Genomic DNA, 17,396 nt, shown 5'->3' with positions numbered 1-17,396 from the left:
TGGGGATTTCCTCTTGGTAGTCCAGGAATTGTTCCACTATCCCATTTTCCACGTTTTGGCTTCTCTCCAGAAAGTTTAGTGCATTCTTCATCATGAAGATGTCTATCCGGCTAAATTCGATGGCGTTATAGATATTCCTGTTGAGTGGTCGTCTGAATATTCCATTCTCGTCAATTGTTGGCCTCATTCCTAAGCACGTTGCCAAGATCCTCCTTTCCCATTTCCTTAATCTTTCCATTTGGGCCGAAGATATGTCAGCCCAAGCGGCAAAGGAATAGGTTATTATGGGCCGGATAACTTGCTTGTAGATAAGCAGTTTTACGTCCGGCGACAGTCCTCCTCGCATCCTGAATAGCCTCTGGTAGGCGAAATTCATCTTTTTGGCCTTTGACAGCACATAGTCCACGTGGCGGCAGAAGTCAAATCTGTCGTGTAGGATGATTCCCAGGTATTTCATCCTATCGGAAGTTTCAATTAGTTGGTCACCAACCTTGATCGTAGGGATGTATCTTCGGAAGCTCTTTGCCGTAGACTGTGGTTTCCCTTTGTAAACCACAGATACGCATTTTCCAACGTTGAGGTTGAGTCCCCATTTGTTGAAGTAGTTGTGGAGCGTATTCATGTACGCATTCAATCTTCTTCCCACAGTGCTTCCGAAGCGACCTCGTAGCGCCAATAAAATGTCATCGGCGTACATGAGCAGTAATCCTCCTTCAGGTGGTCCAGGGATGTCGCTGACAAACAAGTTGTACAATACTGGTCCCAGCAGTGATCCTTGTGGAACCCCTGCTTTTACCAGTCGTTGTTCAGACAGTTTGTCATCAACTCTGACCCGAAAGACTCGATCCTGGAGAAAGCTTGCTACCATGCGACAGGTTTGTCCATCGAATCCAAACGATTGCATTTTGTATAAAATGCCATGTTGCCATACCGTATCAAAGGCTTTGGTGAAGTCCAGACCAATTGCAATTGTTCCCATTTTGGTCTTGAAACCGTCCGTGACGTATGTTGTAAAGGCTGCTAGGGCATGGGTTGTGGAGTGCTTTGCTCTATATCCGAATTGGCAGTCCTTTAGTATCCTCTTCTCCTCGATGATCCTGGTGATTCGGCGCAGAAGGAAGTATTCAAGAAGCTTCCCAAAGGGCGATAGCAGGGATATCGGTCTATAGCTCCCCCTTAGGGTTGCATCTGTTCCGGGCTTAGGAATTGGTACCACTAAAGCCTCTTTCCAGGCTATTGGGAAATAGCCAATGTTGAGGCAGTGGTTAAACAATATGGTGAGAAAAAGAATGATGGCTTCACCAGCCTTTTTTACAGCAATATCAGGGACCTTATCGATACCACAAGACTTCTTCGGTGCCCTTCTTGCTATAGTTGATCCGACCATGTCTGGATCAACAAATCCATTTTCTTCCCATCGGTGTGTGTTATAGATGGACCCATCTGCTTTGAATTCATTGCTGAATTCAACAGAGGGCGAGTGGTTTCTAATTCCTTCCGCTGCTGTGTTGACCATGTTGCGGAAGGAATAGTCTATTGTTCCCTCGGATTGATGGTTATCCTGTATGTAGTCTGCCAGGATCTCAGCTTTTGTGTATTATCCGAGGTAATTACACCGTTATTGTCTATAATTCCCTTTATTGGTTGCCGGAATGCCAGGCCAGCGGCTCTTTTGACCTTCCCGTATGTCTTCGAGTTCACCTCGATGCTTTCCAAGTAGCCCTCGAAGCGTTCTTTCTCGTGGATAATAATCAGTTGCTTGATTATTATGCTTAGGTTCCTTATGTCGGCATTGAGGATTGGGTGGCGATCAGGATCTGCAGTGCGTCTTAATATTCCCCGTAACCTTTTTCGCTCGGTGATGAATCTTTGGATGTTGGGTGGGAGATCTCCAAGGAAGGAATTTCTGACTTCCTGAGTTGGCACGTTGCTTTCTATGGCCGATTTGAAAACGGAGCTTAGGCCATCTACACATGCGTCTACCTCGGCTATGCTGACGTTTCTATCCACAGGAAGGATGTGCTCCTGCAGTCCTTCTTGAAAATGTCGTCTGTAGCGGCGAATCCTTGTTCTTTTGAAGTTATAGAACACTGCTTTCTCAGCTCTTTCGATGTCCTCTATGAGCAGGCACATTTCTACTGCTCGATGATCGGACTCGAAGTCGTGAGTTGATAGAAGTCCAGAACAAGCCCGGGCGTCCTCAGGAAATAGTCGATGTGTGATCCTCCTTGTTCGTTAGGTCTGGTCGGCTATAGTGTTGGACACAGATCTAGGTTAGGACAGCTGTTGAGGAAGGAGTGTAAGGCACGTCCTCTCGTGTTGGTTACATCTCCTCCCCAGTCGTGGTGTTTGGCGTTTAGGTCACACCCAATAATCACTTCAGCTGTTGCACACAGATTGACTATCTCATTGAGGTCTGCCGTGTTGAAGTTTGCATGCGGTCTTTGGTACATCGCAATAAAGATTATATTCGTACCGCTCCTTGTCCAAATCCTTGCTCCACAGGATTCTATTTGTCCAGTGTTGACGAAAATGTGCTCCGATTTTAGCGAATTTCTGATGAGAATTCCGGTTCCTCTACCAGTGCGACCTTGTCTGCACTGTTTGAAAGATTTGTAGTCTTTGAAGGTGATCCGATGCCTTTCGTTTAGTTTGTGTTCAGCTATTAATAGAACATCTGGTTGATGTTCACTGAGAAATAGCTGAAGGTAGTGTCGCTTTTCCCTTGAAACGACAGAATTGATATTAAGGAACATGCATTTTAACATGAATATCCCTTAATATGCATAAGAAGGGACAACAATGCAGTTGACCCTCCTTCTGCCGTTTTGATCCTTTGGAATTCGCCCTTGAATGAATCCAAATCTTTCAGAAGGTCTCCTATGCCTTTGCCAAATGATGTTTTGCACTCCTGTGATATTTCCTTGGCTATGTCTGCGGTTCCGTTGGTTTCCTTTGTCTTCATTATCGGGATAGGTCTCACGTTGACCTTTGCTTGCGATCCTGCTGCTGCTGCGTAGGTCAATATGTTTTTTGTTGTGGTTAGCTGTTGCGACCTTGCTTTTGTTTGGCCCAATTTTTCCTCTCTGCGTTCTCGTAATTTTTGCAGAATTGCCTTCTTTTTAGGGCAATCCGGCGAGCTGGCTGTGTGCCCCTCCTTGTTGCAGTTGGCACATTTTAGCGGTGGTTTAGCGGCTCCAATGATAAAGTTATCCTCCTCCGCTTTGTCATTTTTCCCACGTATCAGGCATTGTCCATGCTCGTGGTCCTGAGCGCATTTAACACATTTTTTAATCATGTTGCAGTTTGCTGAAACATGTCCAGGTTTTTGGCAGTTGAAGCACTGCACGAACTCTCTTCCTTTAGCTTTTCGGAAAGTGACATCACAAGCTATCACTTTCCTAATTTTATACAGCTTATTGACCTCCGTGGTTCGAGTAAGCCGAATAATCCACTTTTTAGCTCCTATTGTTACTTCTATTTGGAAGTCTAGTCCTTCCAGATACCTTTTTACATCCTCCGGGGTGTACTCTGCGCAGAGTCCGTCCGCGAGTACGGAGTACGGCAGATGTTGCTTTGGTGTGTGGGTATGGAATCTATAGTTCCTCTCTTCGAGTAGATTTCTGGCCTTAATGAAGTTTTCCAGTCCTTGTATTCGGACTGAGAGAACTCCTTTTCTCACCACTTTAATTACAAAGTGGTTTCTTCCCACATGGATGTCGAGAATGTTGGTCATCTTAACAACTGTGGCGTCATACACTGTAATTGCAGGTTGGTTTTTCCCTGCCTGCTTGGCTGATTGTTGTGCACGTGCGGTGTTTGCTTCTGCACGTGCGTTGTTTTCCGAGAATGTCCTCTTTCTCGGATTTATGACCTTGTTTGCGTCATTCCTTTTTATGGTCTTGTTTGTGTCATTACTGTTTATGACTTTGTTTACGTCATTGCAGTTTATGACTTTGTTTGTCATAGAATTTATGACCTTGTTTGTCATTGTATTTATGAAGTTGTTTTTCAATTCTGCAGGTAGGCATGTAGATGTCCCTGGTCCCTGGGATCCGCTGTCTACGACAGCCGTTGTGTGTGTCGTCTGGTTTATTGCAGGTAATTTTATTGATGCCGATGTTTTGTTTGGCCCCTTGTTGTTTGTTAAAGGGGGAAAATCCATATTGAAATCCGTTGTTGTTTCAGTTTCCATCATGTTGTTAGAGAAATTTTTAAATTTCTCCTCCAGCTCCGCTTTCTCCTTTAGTGCCTTATCCAATTTGGCCTGCATTTTTTCTATTTGCGCCTTCATCCCCGAAAGTTTCGCATCAAATTTCAGCTTAAGGTAGCTGATGTCCTCGCAGTCGCAGTAGTTGCGCTTTTTTCTCTTCTTTTGTTTACGGCTATCTACCGTTTGATAGCCATCCGTGGTCGCTCCATCGTCCGTTAGTAATGTGCTGTTGTTGAGGCTCCTCTCCTGGTCGCACATTTTTCTTATAATTTTTTTCTCTCCTCTCCTTATTTCTACCTGCTGCGGGGTTTCCGAGCAATTTATTGTGCACTTTTTCACTTTTTGTCCGCTCGTTTTAAAAACACGTGTTGTCGCTATGAAGGTCAAACACAAACTCATATAACCCAAACGCCAAGCAATACAGAATTTGTAGATTGTAGTCGACAAGAATTTCAGGTAGTCACAGCTAGCAGGCACACACAAGCCAAACCACCCCATTATTGAAGAAATGTGTGTGAGAAAAGTATAAATAGCACGTTTCGAGGCGAAAATTTTTATCATTTGTGTTTTTCAGTGCTTAAGTGAAGTGTTCAAAACTAAAACAAAGTGAAAATATCTGCTCGTGGTAAAGGTGGCAAAGTTAAGGGAAAGGCAAAGTCCCGTTCCAATCGTGCTGGTCTTCAATTCCCCGTCGGTCGTATCCATCGTCTGTTGCGCAAAGGCAACTATGCTGAGCGTGTTGGTGCCGGTGCTCCCGTCTATTTAGCCGCTGTCATGGAATATTTGGCTGCTGAAGTCTTGGAATTGGCTGGCAATGCTGCCCGTGACAACAAGAAGACTCGTATCATTCCCCGTCACTTGCAATTGGCCATCCGTAACGACGAAGAATTAAACAAATTGCTGTCTGGCGTTACCATTTCCCAAGGTGGTGTATTGCCAAACATCCAAGCTGTTCTCTTGCCCAAGAAGACCGAAAAGAAAGCCTAAATTATTTCGAAAGGTATTATGGAATGAAGAAGAAGAATACAGACCATCGTATAATTCCATAGAAAAATCAACCAATCCGTCCTTTTCAGGACGACAAAAAATATTTGAAAAGAGAAAGAAAATTGCGTCAAGCTACATTTGTATGAAAAAAATAAAATTCTCAATAATTTTCTATGAGACGTTGGCAGAATAACTGTTTTTCGTTGTCAGTTGCATATTTGTGTTGTCGTCGTTGTTGTTGTCTCTTATGATTTCAGGAATAGAGCGAGCGAGAGAGGAGAGATCGTGGCGTTCTTCTTCCTCATAGTATGTATACTATGAGGAAGAAGAAGAAGCAATGTGGCATTGGTGGTGGCTCGCAGTAATTTTATGTGAAAAAATCGTACCCCGGCGCATTCTTGGTGAAGGCACAAATTAGATGATTTGCAAGGGAATTTTGGCGGCAAAGTAGTGTTTTGGTGGAAATAAATCGACGCATACATGAAAATAAAACCGCATTGTGGTGCTATGGAAAATTTTGAACACAAAAAATAGAATAAAAGTAACATAATGAAATGAAAATTAACGAAAATAATTAGAAAGAAAAATAAAATAACGTAAATTAACTACTAAATTAAAATAAAATAAGAAAATTTTTAAAAATTAAGGCAAATATTAATGAAAATTTAAGCAAATTTTAATGAAAATATTAAAAAATAAATTAAAGAAATTTTGAATAATTAATACATTTTATGAAAATAAAAGATACTTTAAATGAAATCACAAATTTTTAAATTAATGATAAAGAAATAAATAAAATAATTTTAAATAAAGTGACTTTTAAAAAATAATCTAATGGAAAATTAAATAGAAATTAATTGAAAATGAAATAAGAAAATTTAACATAAATAAAATAAAATTCATTTAATGAACAATTTTTAAATAAAATTCAATGATTTTAATTTTCGTTAAAATTTTAAAGGAAATTATTAGTGAACAATTTAAAAATTTATAATGAATTTTTTCAAAATAAAGTAAATCAACGATCTATTTAATAAAAATATTCAACAATTTCAAATTATATTTTGAGAAAAGATTCAACCATGTTTAAAAAAGTCAAAATGAAATCCCTTTGCTACCACAGCATGGTCGTTCTTTAGTAATATCGACTAAATAATACCAATACATACATAAAGCGACGCTATGTTATACTCATATTATACGAAAAGGAAGAAGAAGAACAGCTAAATGTGTTTAGCGATGTGAGTTGCCGACGGCATGTTTATGATCGGGAATCAAATACGAGACATCGGTAAAACAAGGTTTTCGGTGAAAATATTCTGGAGAAAATTGAAACGAGTAAGTATTTATATTTTTTATTTCTTTGATTTTTAGACATTTTTCACGAATTGTGAGAAAAAAATACGAGAAAGCTGAAAAAGAAAATTATTAGAAATTTTGACATAAAATTCCCATATTTCCTAAGGTAAGTTTTTATTTTTTATTTATTTTAATTTAAAAAAATAGTTTTCAACAAGAAAGTATCTCTTTTTTGATATATTTTGTGGTCCTGAAAAGGACCGATTGTTTTGTTGTAAAAAAGATTTCTCCAAATTGCGTCAAGAATTTTTTAACCGCCGAAACCGTACAAGGTACGGCCTTGTCTCTTCAAAGCATATACGACATCCATAGCGGTGACGGTTTTACGCTTAGCATGTTCGGTGTAGGTGACAGCATCACAAATAACGTTTTCCAAAAACACCTTCAGAACACCACGAGTTTCTTCGTAAATCAGGCCAGAGATACGTTTTACACCGCCACGACAAGCCAAACGTCTAATAGCTGGCTTGGTAATACCTTGGATGTTATCACGGAGTACTTTCCTGTGACGTTTAGCGCCTCCTTTTCCCAAGCCTTTACCACCTTTACCACGGCCAGTCATTTTTTCACTTTAGTTTATTTCACTTATAACTTCATGATAGCACAAGCACTAATGTTGTCTCCGGATTCATTTTTTTCATTTCATCTTTATTTCCCAAAAATTCATTACAGAGTTTTAAATATTACTCAAGTACTATCTTAAATTAAACTTACTCTAACACAAATACTACTTGTTTTTCTAGAGATTTATATTTTTTATTTTAATTAAATTAGGCAAGGCCAGCCAACCTTTAAGTATTTAATATTTTAAGTTACCTCGAAAAAAGGGAATAAAAACGAGGTTATCAATTAGATTATACTACTTACAACTAATGGGCTTAATACTAAATAACAAACAAAACAATAACAAACAAAGCAAAACAATATAATTCATGTTTAAATTATTATTATTTTTTTGTTTTTTTTTTTTTAGTTTTAATGCTTTTCAGTTTATTTGATGTATTTCACATGTAAAGGGTACATTTTGCAGATTTAGTGAACAATTTTTTTTTTCATTGGTCAAGAGAATAAATAGTGTTGTGAAAATTGTATGATCCATATCTTCTATGGCAAAATTCAATTTTGACCTCATTTTAAAAAAATTTTGCCATCATTGTATAGTGTTAGAAGGCTCATAGGTGGTAGGTACCCACCGTTTGCCATGATGGTGTTCAGCTCATTGCTTCTTACTCTACAGTTTAATATTTGTTCATTATTATGGATTGTGCACTTTTCCAGGTATTTTAACGCTATATAGACCATATCAATCCTATCATTTCTGTCAGTTTTACTTTTTTCATAAGGTAATAAGTTTTTAGGACTTCTTAGTCTACCAAATTCATCTATTGTTGTTCTAAGTCCAAGGCAGTGTTTAAACATTTTCCTCTCTAGTATTCTTATTCTTTCCATTTGATGTGCCGATATTGTGAACCGAATGGGGAATGCATATGACATAGCTGGTCTTACAAGTTGTTTGTACAAAATAAGCTTTACATTCTGCGATAGACTATCTCTTTTACCTATCATACTTCGCAGTTTGGCATATACGGCCTTTCCTTTGTTGAGTACATAATCAACATGTCTTGTGAATTGCATATCTGATTGAAGTATTACACCAAGATTTTTTATTACGTTAGTATTGTGAATAACACTATTCCCTATTTTAACTGCAGGAATAAATTGTTGTTTTTCTATTGTTTGAGGAGAATGAGTTATCATTAGAAAACATTTTTGCTAAAAGGTCAGTTTGCCCTTACTAGAAACAATTTCCTCTCCTAGCTCATTATGAGGCAGTCAATTTTTGTCTTTGGGCCTAATCCACAAAAAGCTTTTGTTTGTTTGAACATGTTTTCATTAGCTGCTATGCTGTTTAGATATCTGGTATAATACTGTTTTTCAAAACGAGAAATTTGTTGTTTAATTAGCCTATCCAAAATTTTGATTTGTGATTCTAATGATGTATATTCATTAGAATTAACAATTCTATTTCTTCTTCTTCTTAAATTCTTCTTCTGCGCCAATAAATTAAGAATTTCAGGTGGAAGGTCTGGGAGGAGATTTTTTTTCTATAATGTTGTTTAATATTATTATTCATAGCCGTGTTAAAAGCAACAGTCATATTTTCAATAGTGGAATCTATTTCACTGACTGTTGCATTTCTGTCCTAAGGAAGGCATATTTGTGCTAAATTTGCTCCTAATTCATTATTGAATCGACGAATATTCATGCTGTTGAAGTCAAATACATTCTCCGGTTCTTCATTGTCTATATTACTTAATAATATATCAAGAAAAACAGCTCTATGATCCGAGTTACAATCACCCGTCTCAAGCCCAGTAATCGCCCTTCGCGGATTCACCAGACTTATCTGATTCGTTATCAAGAAAACATCTATAAAAGAATCCGTCGTCGGTGTCACCCTGCTTGGGACTTCTGTTTTTAAAATATCTATATTAGTTGTAGAAAGAACCCAGTCATTTAATATTCGACCATTAGCATTTGTCTGGTGGCCTCCCCAAAGCGGGTGTTTTGCATTTAGGTCAGCACCAACTATTGCTTCGTTAGGTCCTATTATGCTAGTTAATTTATCTAGATCTTGTTTTGACAATGTTTCTTGGGGTCTGAGGTAAAGCGAAGATAAAAATATCGTTTGACCGCCTAGGTTTCCAATTTTAACTAGCGTTGCCTCAATACTACCTAAATTAGCATCTATTCTATTACATTTAAATTGCTCTCTTATTGCAATAGCCGTTCCTCCTCCTAACTTGTCCTTTCTATGTTGTGTAAAAATTTTGTAACCTTTTAGGTTAAAACTGTGATTTTTGCTAAGCTTATGTTCTGCGATCAGTACTATATCAGGATTTTTCTCACTAATGAATAAATTAAAATAATGTCTTTTTTGTCTTGAAATTAGAGAATTTATACTAATAAATATTATTTTAAATTTATTCATTAAGTTTCAACGTTAAAAATAAGCCAAAAAATGGCCTCCGATTTTTCTTGGCCAGTTTTCAGTTCCTTATAACTTACTGCAAAGTCGCTGATTTTTTCCATACATGTTATAAAATTTTTGCCTAAAAGCCTTTGACAGTCATTATCAAAGGCTCCCATGGCCTGTTTAATAAGAAGGGTAGTTTGCCCATTTTTATTGTCAATAGCACTTTTTGTTGAGGGAATTTTAATAGCATTTGCATATGATAGATTGCTAGAAAATTTAGGGTAAGTAATATTTGGCTTATTAGCTACATAGTTATTTGTGTTGGCTTTTGCAGCCGCTTTTTATTGGGCATTTTTTGTAACTTGCCACATGTCCTATAGTTTTGCAATTAACGCATTTAACCGGGATTCCCTTCGTCTTAATTATTTGACCTGTATTTGGGTCAGTTGTTATTGTTTCCTCAGTGTTTCGGTCTTTGGGCGGAATGTGACATTTTCCACGTTCATGTTGACCAGCACATTTTACACAATTTGGAACCATCCTACAATTGATAGAGATATGGCCATGTCTTTGGCAATTTTTACATTGTGGAAGATCCACACTCTTATATTTCTCAATGCTAACGCCATTATTTAGAATGAATCTAAGTCTGGAAAAGGATTTTATGTAAGAATCATTGGAAAATTGCACAATCCATTTACTTCTTTGTAGTTTGATTATTTTAAAAAATTTTAAATTTATTCCTGTGTCCTCAATAAAAATTTTAAGATCAGTCTCATCATATGTGTCTGAGACTCCCTTAATAATCAGTGTGTGAGGCTTCTCTTCTTTGATAGTGTAAGTAAAAAAAAGAAATTTTCATATTTTCTAGATATTCTCTGACTTTCAGATGATCTTCATTTTTACTCAATTTAGGATGTATTAAGTTCATATTTATAATGTTAATCGTAAACAAATTGTGATTTAGCAAGTTTTTTAATTTGATTGTAAAGTCTTTAATATTAACATTATAGATTTTAATAATAGGGGGGCTGGCCTTGCCTTTTGGTTTAGTTGTTGTTGTAATTGCCGTCTTTCCGCTGTTATTTTGCATGTCCAGTTGCTGGGGGGTCCCTTGGCTGCTACTATTTACCGCCGGCATTGCAGTTATGTCATCTTCACAATCATACTCATCAGCTACCATGAGGTCTACGGCTGCCTCAGTGGTACAATTGTTGTCGTTGTTATTTATATTTGTCCATTCTTTGGGTATATGGACATCCACGTTAACACTGCTTGTGGCAATTTTATTAGCAAGTTCTTTGATAGTTTTCTTAAATTCCTCATTTTCTTCTTTTAATTTAGCGTTTTCGTTAAGAATACTTTCATATTTTTTATTAAGTTCAATCAATTGGTCCACTATTGGCGTAGTAGGTTTGTTTTTTCTTTTGCGTTTTACTTCAATATAAACGTCAGTATTGTTATTATTACAAATTGTAGGCACACTTTGATTAGAACCACAAATGTCTATTGTCTGGCTATTGTTACCAGCAGTATTTGCCTTAACGTCATCAGCATTTAAGCTGTGACAAGACATTTTCAGTTTTTTTTTTTTTTTTTGTTTTTTTTTTTTTTATAATTCACTATAACTTTTCACTTTTTATTTCACTTCAAAGATCTTTTCACTTCGAGCTTTATGCTCATTCTACCACTGTTGTCTCCGGATGATTCCGCTCGTATTTATACAAAATTTGAGGCTCTCTCCAACTATTGAACACACAAGTAAAGTATGTACATTTATATGTGTGTGTGTAGATTTGCCGTTAGTATTTTATGTTCTCTTTTGTGTGTGCGTGTACATTTGCTATACCGATAGGTAAGAATTCACTAACATATCAACCCCGAAAGTTGATGCTAACAGCACAATTTTCCATAAATACTCGTTTTAGTGGCGATGGCAACGGGGGATTCAGTGTCGAACATTCAAAGTGGTATCATCAAGTGACAAGAAGTGAACATAAAATAAAATAAAATATTAAAGTGGAAAAGTGAAGTGATTTTGATAAAGATTACTATTGAATTTTTATTGAATTCCTGCCAATGAACAATAAGACTCATTGTGTAAAAAGTTAAGCTTTATTTTAATTAGGGCAAGGCTAATAGCCGAAGACCCACAAAATAAGACATTACTAAAATGGAAAGCAGTGAGTTTTTCTCAGATCAAAGTAGTCTAACTACTGAAGATAAACAGAAAGCTTGTGAAAAAGATAAAAAACTTCGAAAAAGAAAAAAAAGAAAAGCACAGTAGTGACAGTGACACTGAAATAGAAATTACAAAACTTAAAAGCATAATAAATGAACTTGCTAAAGACCGTGAACTATTTAAAGCTCGTGTCATTGAGCTTGAAAATGAAATAAAAATAAAGTGAGTGAGAATAATGAAATAAAAAATAATGATTGGGCTGCCGAAGCAAGCAGGGGCTTCGGTACGGCGTCTGCCAATAAATTAAAGGCTAAAACCAAAAGGAATATACGAGTAAAAATCGTGAACAATGAAGAAGAAATGCCAGAAACAATGACGGTGGATGATTGCAACAACAACACAGCGGTTATTGAAGAGGGTAGCTGCAACAATGATATACCAACAACAACTCAAACAAAAGCAAGGTAAGGTCAGCCCTCCTCCTGTTTTTAAAATATACAATGTCAATGTCAAAGAAATTACTAATAAAATTAATAGATTATTAGGGCACAATCTTTTTACTATTAAAATTGTGAATAAAAATATGATCACAATTAAACTAACTAAAAGGGAGGACCACCCTAAAGTTACAAATCTACTAATAGAACAGGGTTACAGTTTTTTCACAAATTCCCTTAAGGAAGATAAACCAATAACATTGGTAATTAAAAAACTATCAGGAAATTATGATGAAAATGACATCAAGGAATATTATAATCTTTCTGAAATGAAAGTTAATATTATTAATGTTAGAAAACTAAGCCTAAATAGTTTTGTAATACAACTTTCGAGAGACAGTGACATAAAAGCTTTTAAAAGGCAGAAATACATTTTTCAATGCGGAGTTAGCATAGAAAATTATAAAAGTGACAATAGCATCATTTGTAAGAGGTGCCAAAGAATAGGGCATATTTCAAAAAATTGTAACATGATTTACAGATGCGTTAAATGCGATAAAAACCATGAACCAAATAACTGTTCGATTCCTCCCAAGGAAGAAGACAATAAAGAAACAATTGTTAAAGACCCCATTACGGGCCAAATTAAGAAACAAATAGGACAACCTGTGTATTGCATTAATTGCAAACAATACGGTCATGTAGCAAGTTATAGAAAATGCCCAACAAGGGAAAAAATAGTCCAAAGAATGAAAGATAAAGGTAAAATGGGTGCAAAATTAATCTTAGAAAATAAGGCTCCACCACATAATCCAAATTTATCCTACTCGAATGTAACTAAAAGCAGCCAAATAACGGCTACAAAAGTACCCCAAAAAATGACACATGGCGATGCCCATGCTTTTGACATCTTTAACAATGACTGCATAAAATACATCGGAAAAGACATGTTTACAATTTTTAGAAAAATTGATGAATATGCTAAAATTAGAAACACCCTGAAAACTGACGAAAAAAATCTCAAGCTATTTTTGGATTATTGTTAAATTTACGTCTCAATGACTAAGTTAAAAATAATTTTTATAAACGTAAATTCTATTGTGTCTCGTCACAAAAGGCATTATTTGAATATTTTTTTAAATGAACATGACCCAGATATTCTTCTGTTAGCTGAGCATAAACTCACAAACAGACACACGTTTCTATTAAGAAATTACACAGTCTTTCGTCAAGATAGGGAAAGTGGTCGCGGAAGAGGAGGAGGAAATGCAATTTTAATTAAAAACTGGATTAGGGCACAACGCATTGAGGCAAATTTAGGAGAATTGGAGGGAACGATAATTGAAGTTAAAGGCCGTCCTACTAACTTAATAATAATGTCTCTATATAGAAAACCTTTAGGCAATATTGAAAGAGTGACCTCGTTAACATAGGGAATATTATTGGAAATAAAGAAGCTATAATCGAAGCAGACTTAAATGCCAAACACCCTCTATGGGGAGGTAGGGATGTAAATGTTAGTGGGAGGGTTCTTGCCGATTGGCTAAACACAACCCCTAACTTATTAATCAGACCGTCAAATAACCCAACAAGGAGTCAATTTAACTACCATTCTTACATTGACATATCTATAACCTCCACAAATATGGCGATTTCGGCACCTGATCCAATGAAATGTGTAGAAACTTTGGATTATAATTCTGATCATAAAGCAATTTTGATTAATATAAAAACAATTACTATTGTATAAAGAACAGATGAAGAGTTCTTTGATTTTAAATCATTTAACAGAAATTTATTTAACAACACTATAGATGATCAAAAGAGCAGACTCTGTCTCCCAGCCAATAGAAATGCAACAATTGATGAAATTGATGCAGAAGTTGAAACCTTAACAAATATTCTAGTTACAGCAATGAACGAAAGTATGGTAAAATATAGACCAAAATATGGAATGATGGTACAGCTTCCACAGGATATTATGTTATTGATAAAACAAAAGAAAAATCTGAGGAGAAGAAGGCATAGAATATATTACTCTAACATCTATTTTACAAAGACTGGATAAAATAATCCAAGAAAAAATCAAAATATTTGAGGAAAATTATTATGAAAGTAGACTAAACAGCATAACAAAAAATGGTGACATGTATAAAAAAGTTAAAAATTATGCTCGATTCAAAGAACCAAAATTTCCCAATTACTAAACGAACAAAATGAAATAATTCATGATAATAAAGAAAAAGCTAATCTAATAGCAGAGCAGTACTCCAAGATTCAGAGTAACTTTAATGACTCATTCCCTACTCATGTGGAGAATGAGTCTGTGGTTACATTTGGAAATGGGGTTACTGCATATGGAAACGGCGCTGAGAATGAGAATCTAAAACTTTTTAAGATTGAAGATATAAGGATCGCCATAAAGCAGCGGGGTTGACGGAATTCCGAATTTCATAATTCAAAAATCGACAGTAGATTATGGAAAAAGCTTGCCATATTATTTAATCAATGTCTTAATTTAGGGTATTTCCCAAATAAGTGGAAACACGCAATGGTAATACCTATTTTAAAGCCGGGAGAAGACCAAACTTCCCCTTGTAGTTATAGGTCAATATCTCTATTGTCAAATTCAGGCAAACTATTTGAAATTTTCATTTTGGAAAGGATTAATTTACACATTGATGAAAATAATTTGCTTAAAGATTTCCAATTTGGATTTCGTAAGAGATTGTCAACTTCACATGCTCTTCTAGCATTTTCAAATCAGATATCTAGCGGTTTCAATAAGAGAAGTGCCACCATCGCAGTAAGCCTCGATTTTGAACAAGCTTTTGACACGGTGTGGCAAAAAGGCATTATAAGTAAAATAGAAGCTAATTATAATTTCCACAGGGCTTTAGTAAGGCTCACTAGTAATTATTTAAATGGCAGAACATTTGCTGTAAATGTAGAAAAATCCCACTCCTCCACATATAATATAAAAGCCGGCGTTCCCCAAGGATCGGTACTTGGTCCGGTTTTATATAATTTGTACCTGGCAGATTTACCCCAGCCTGAAAATGAATTGCTAGTTCTGTCCTTTGCAGACGATATTCTGATAGCGGCCACTCACCCAAGAGCGAAAATTGCACAGCAAAAACTTAATGATTATCTGGTAATATTAAACGATTATTTAAAAAAATGGAAATTAAGACTTAACATAAATAAGTGTAAGTCTATTATAATTAAAGGAAAGAAAACAAGGCCTAAAATAAAAATAGATAACAATATAATTGAAAACGTGTCCGTAATCAAATATCTGGGAGTGTTCTTTGAAGAAAACTACTCATTTAATAAGCACGTTGAGTACATACTTCAAAAAGTAAAGGTAGCTTTTCAAAAATTGCATTATGTTCTAAGTTCAAAAAGAGGGCTTAGCAGGGACATAAAAATGTGTATCTATAAACAGCTATTAAGACCAATCATAACTTATGCATTCCCAATTTGGTTCAGCATATCTTCTAGTCAGATGGAAAAGATTATGGTTTTTGAACGAAAATGTTAGCATACTGCCTAAATATGAGGGCAGAAAGAACTGATGATGGAAGATTCCGATCACCATCATTAAATAATAAATATAATTAATAATAATTAATAAATAACACCAGCAAGCTAGATTGAATTGATAAATTCATGACCAAAATTGGGCTTAAATTCATAAATAGTTGCAATAATTGCAATAACTCAATCATTCTAAATGGAGTAATAAGTGAAGAATGTTCATAAGATATTTACAAAATGATGGCTATTTGTCACCTATGTGTCTAACCTACTTAGAAACACACAATTTATTATTTGATAACAATGAAAAAATAATTTTTTACAACAGAAGATATGGAACATACAATATTGAAAACCTTGTATGTAGAACTGAACAATATTATTATTAAATTATCAAAATTTTGTATATATTGTAAATAGTAGTTTTTAAGTTTTGTTTATTTATTTATTTTATTTTTATTTTTATTTTTTATGTTTAAGTTTTGCTTTATTTTATTTTTAGTTGTAAGTACTCATTATAAATGATTAACAAGTTTTCTTCCCTTTCTTGTTAATCGCAAATAATCCTATGACAAAGTCAATACTTAAAACACAAATGGGTTGACCTACCACAAATTAATACTTATATATAATATTCCTAGAAAAAGTTTAAATGCTGTTAGGAAAACCATTTATATAATTCTTAGAATTTTAAGTTCAATATTGTAACTAAATTATTTGGGAAAATAAATATGCAATATGCGATGGCAACGTTATTACAGTGTTTGTGTGCATATCTATAGTGAAGTGAAAAAATTCAAGTGAAAAATGGCTCGTACTAAGCCATAAGTAAATCGACCGGTGGAAAGGCTCCTCGTAAACAACTAGCTACCAAAGCTGCCCGTAAGAGTGCCCCAGCCACCGGCGGTGTTAAGAAGCCTCATCGTTTCCGTCCTGGTACAGTTGCTTTGCGTGAAATCCGTCGTTATCAGAAGAGTACTGAATTGTTGATCCGCAAATTGCCCTTCCAACGTTTGGTTCGTGAAATCGCTCAAGATTTCAAAACTGACTTGCGTTTCCAGAGCTCTGCTGTTATGGCCTTGCAAAAAGCCAGTGAAGCCTACTTGGTTGGTCTTTTCGAAGATACTAACTTGTGCGCCATCCATGCTAAGCGTGTCACCATCATGCCTAAGGATATCCAATTGGCCAGACGTATTCGTGGAGAACGTGCTTAAATTCTTGACGTTTTAAAAGCAACAATTTTACAACAAAACAATCGGTCCTTTTCACAAATATTTTACAAAAAAGAGATATTTTTTAATCAATCTACAATTTTTAGTATTATTTTGAAATAAATAAAAATAATTTAGGGCTTTGATTAATTTTTAAACAATTATTAACATTTTTAAAATAAAGATATTTTTTTGATGTTTGTTTTTTTTTCATGATGATTTTTCCACTCTTTACTTTTTTTATAATTTTTTGATTTCTTTGATTGATTTTAATTTTTTTCTTAATTTAATTTAAAAATTTTCAATTATCCATATTGGTATTTAATTTTAATTTGCAAAAGTAGCATCATCTTTGTACTCCCTCTTCGAAAAAAAAAAATGCTATGACTCATAAAAATAACCACCAAAAAATATTTTTAAATGTTTTAAACTCATTTTAAGAGATTTGAATATGAATTTTCTCCGTATGGAATTACAAAATTATTTTTGC

General features: G+C 35.2%; 3 protein-coding genes across 3 annotated transcripts; 2 read left to right on the top strand and 1 right to left on the bottom strand.

Annotated features, from left to right (window-relative positions):
* The first annotated feature begins 680 nt into the window (after window positions 1–680).
* On the top strand, window positions 681–5,288 carry LOC131805104 (histone H2A-like). The gene is made up of 2 exons (XM_059128352.1): window positions 681–813; window positions 4,821–5,288. The coding sequence occupies exons 1-2, from the start codon at window positions 681–683 to the stop codon at window positions 5,198–5,200; spliced, it is 513 nt and encodes a 170-aa protein (XP_058984335.1). The 3' UTR covers window positions 5,201–5,288.
* A 1,514-nt stretch (window positions 5,289–6,802) lies between these two features.
* On the bottom strand, window positions 6,803–7,140 carry LOC131804902 (histone H4-like). Its single transcript, XM_059128157.1, has one exon. It carries the CDS (start codon window positions 7,119–7,121, stop codon window positions 6,810–6,812), a length of 312 nt encoding a protein of 103 aa, XP_058984140.1. The 5' UTR covers window positions 7,122–7,140; the 3' UTR covers window positions 6,803–6,809.
* A 4,950-nt stretch (window positions 7,141–12,090) lies between these two features.
* LOC131805103 (histone H3-like) lies at window positions 12,091–16,967 on the top strand. The gene is made up of 2 exons (XM_059128351.1): window positions 12,091–12,182; window positions 16,525–16,967. Exons 1-2 carry the CDS (start codon window positions 12,091–12,093, stop codon window positions 16,907–16,909), a joined length of 477 nt encoding a protein of 158 aa, XP_058984334.1. The 3' UTR covers window positions 16,910–16,967.
* The last annotated feature ends 429 nt before the right edge of the window (window positions 16,968–17,396 follow it).

This window comes from Musca domestica, unplaced genomic scaffold, assembly GCF_030504385.1.
Source record: "Musca domestica strain aabys unplaced genomic scaffold, Musca_domestica.polishedcontigs.V.1.1 5, whole genome shotgun sequence".
Classification (NCBI taxonomy): domain Eukaryota; kingdom Metazoa; phylum Arthropoda; class Insecta; order Diptera; family Muscidae; genus Musca; species Musca domestica.
Note: the sequence above shows the minus strand (reverse complement) of the source record. Positions and strands in the feature narration are given on the sequence as shown.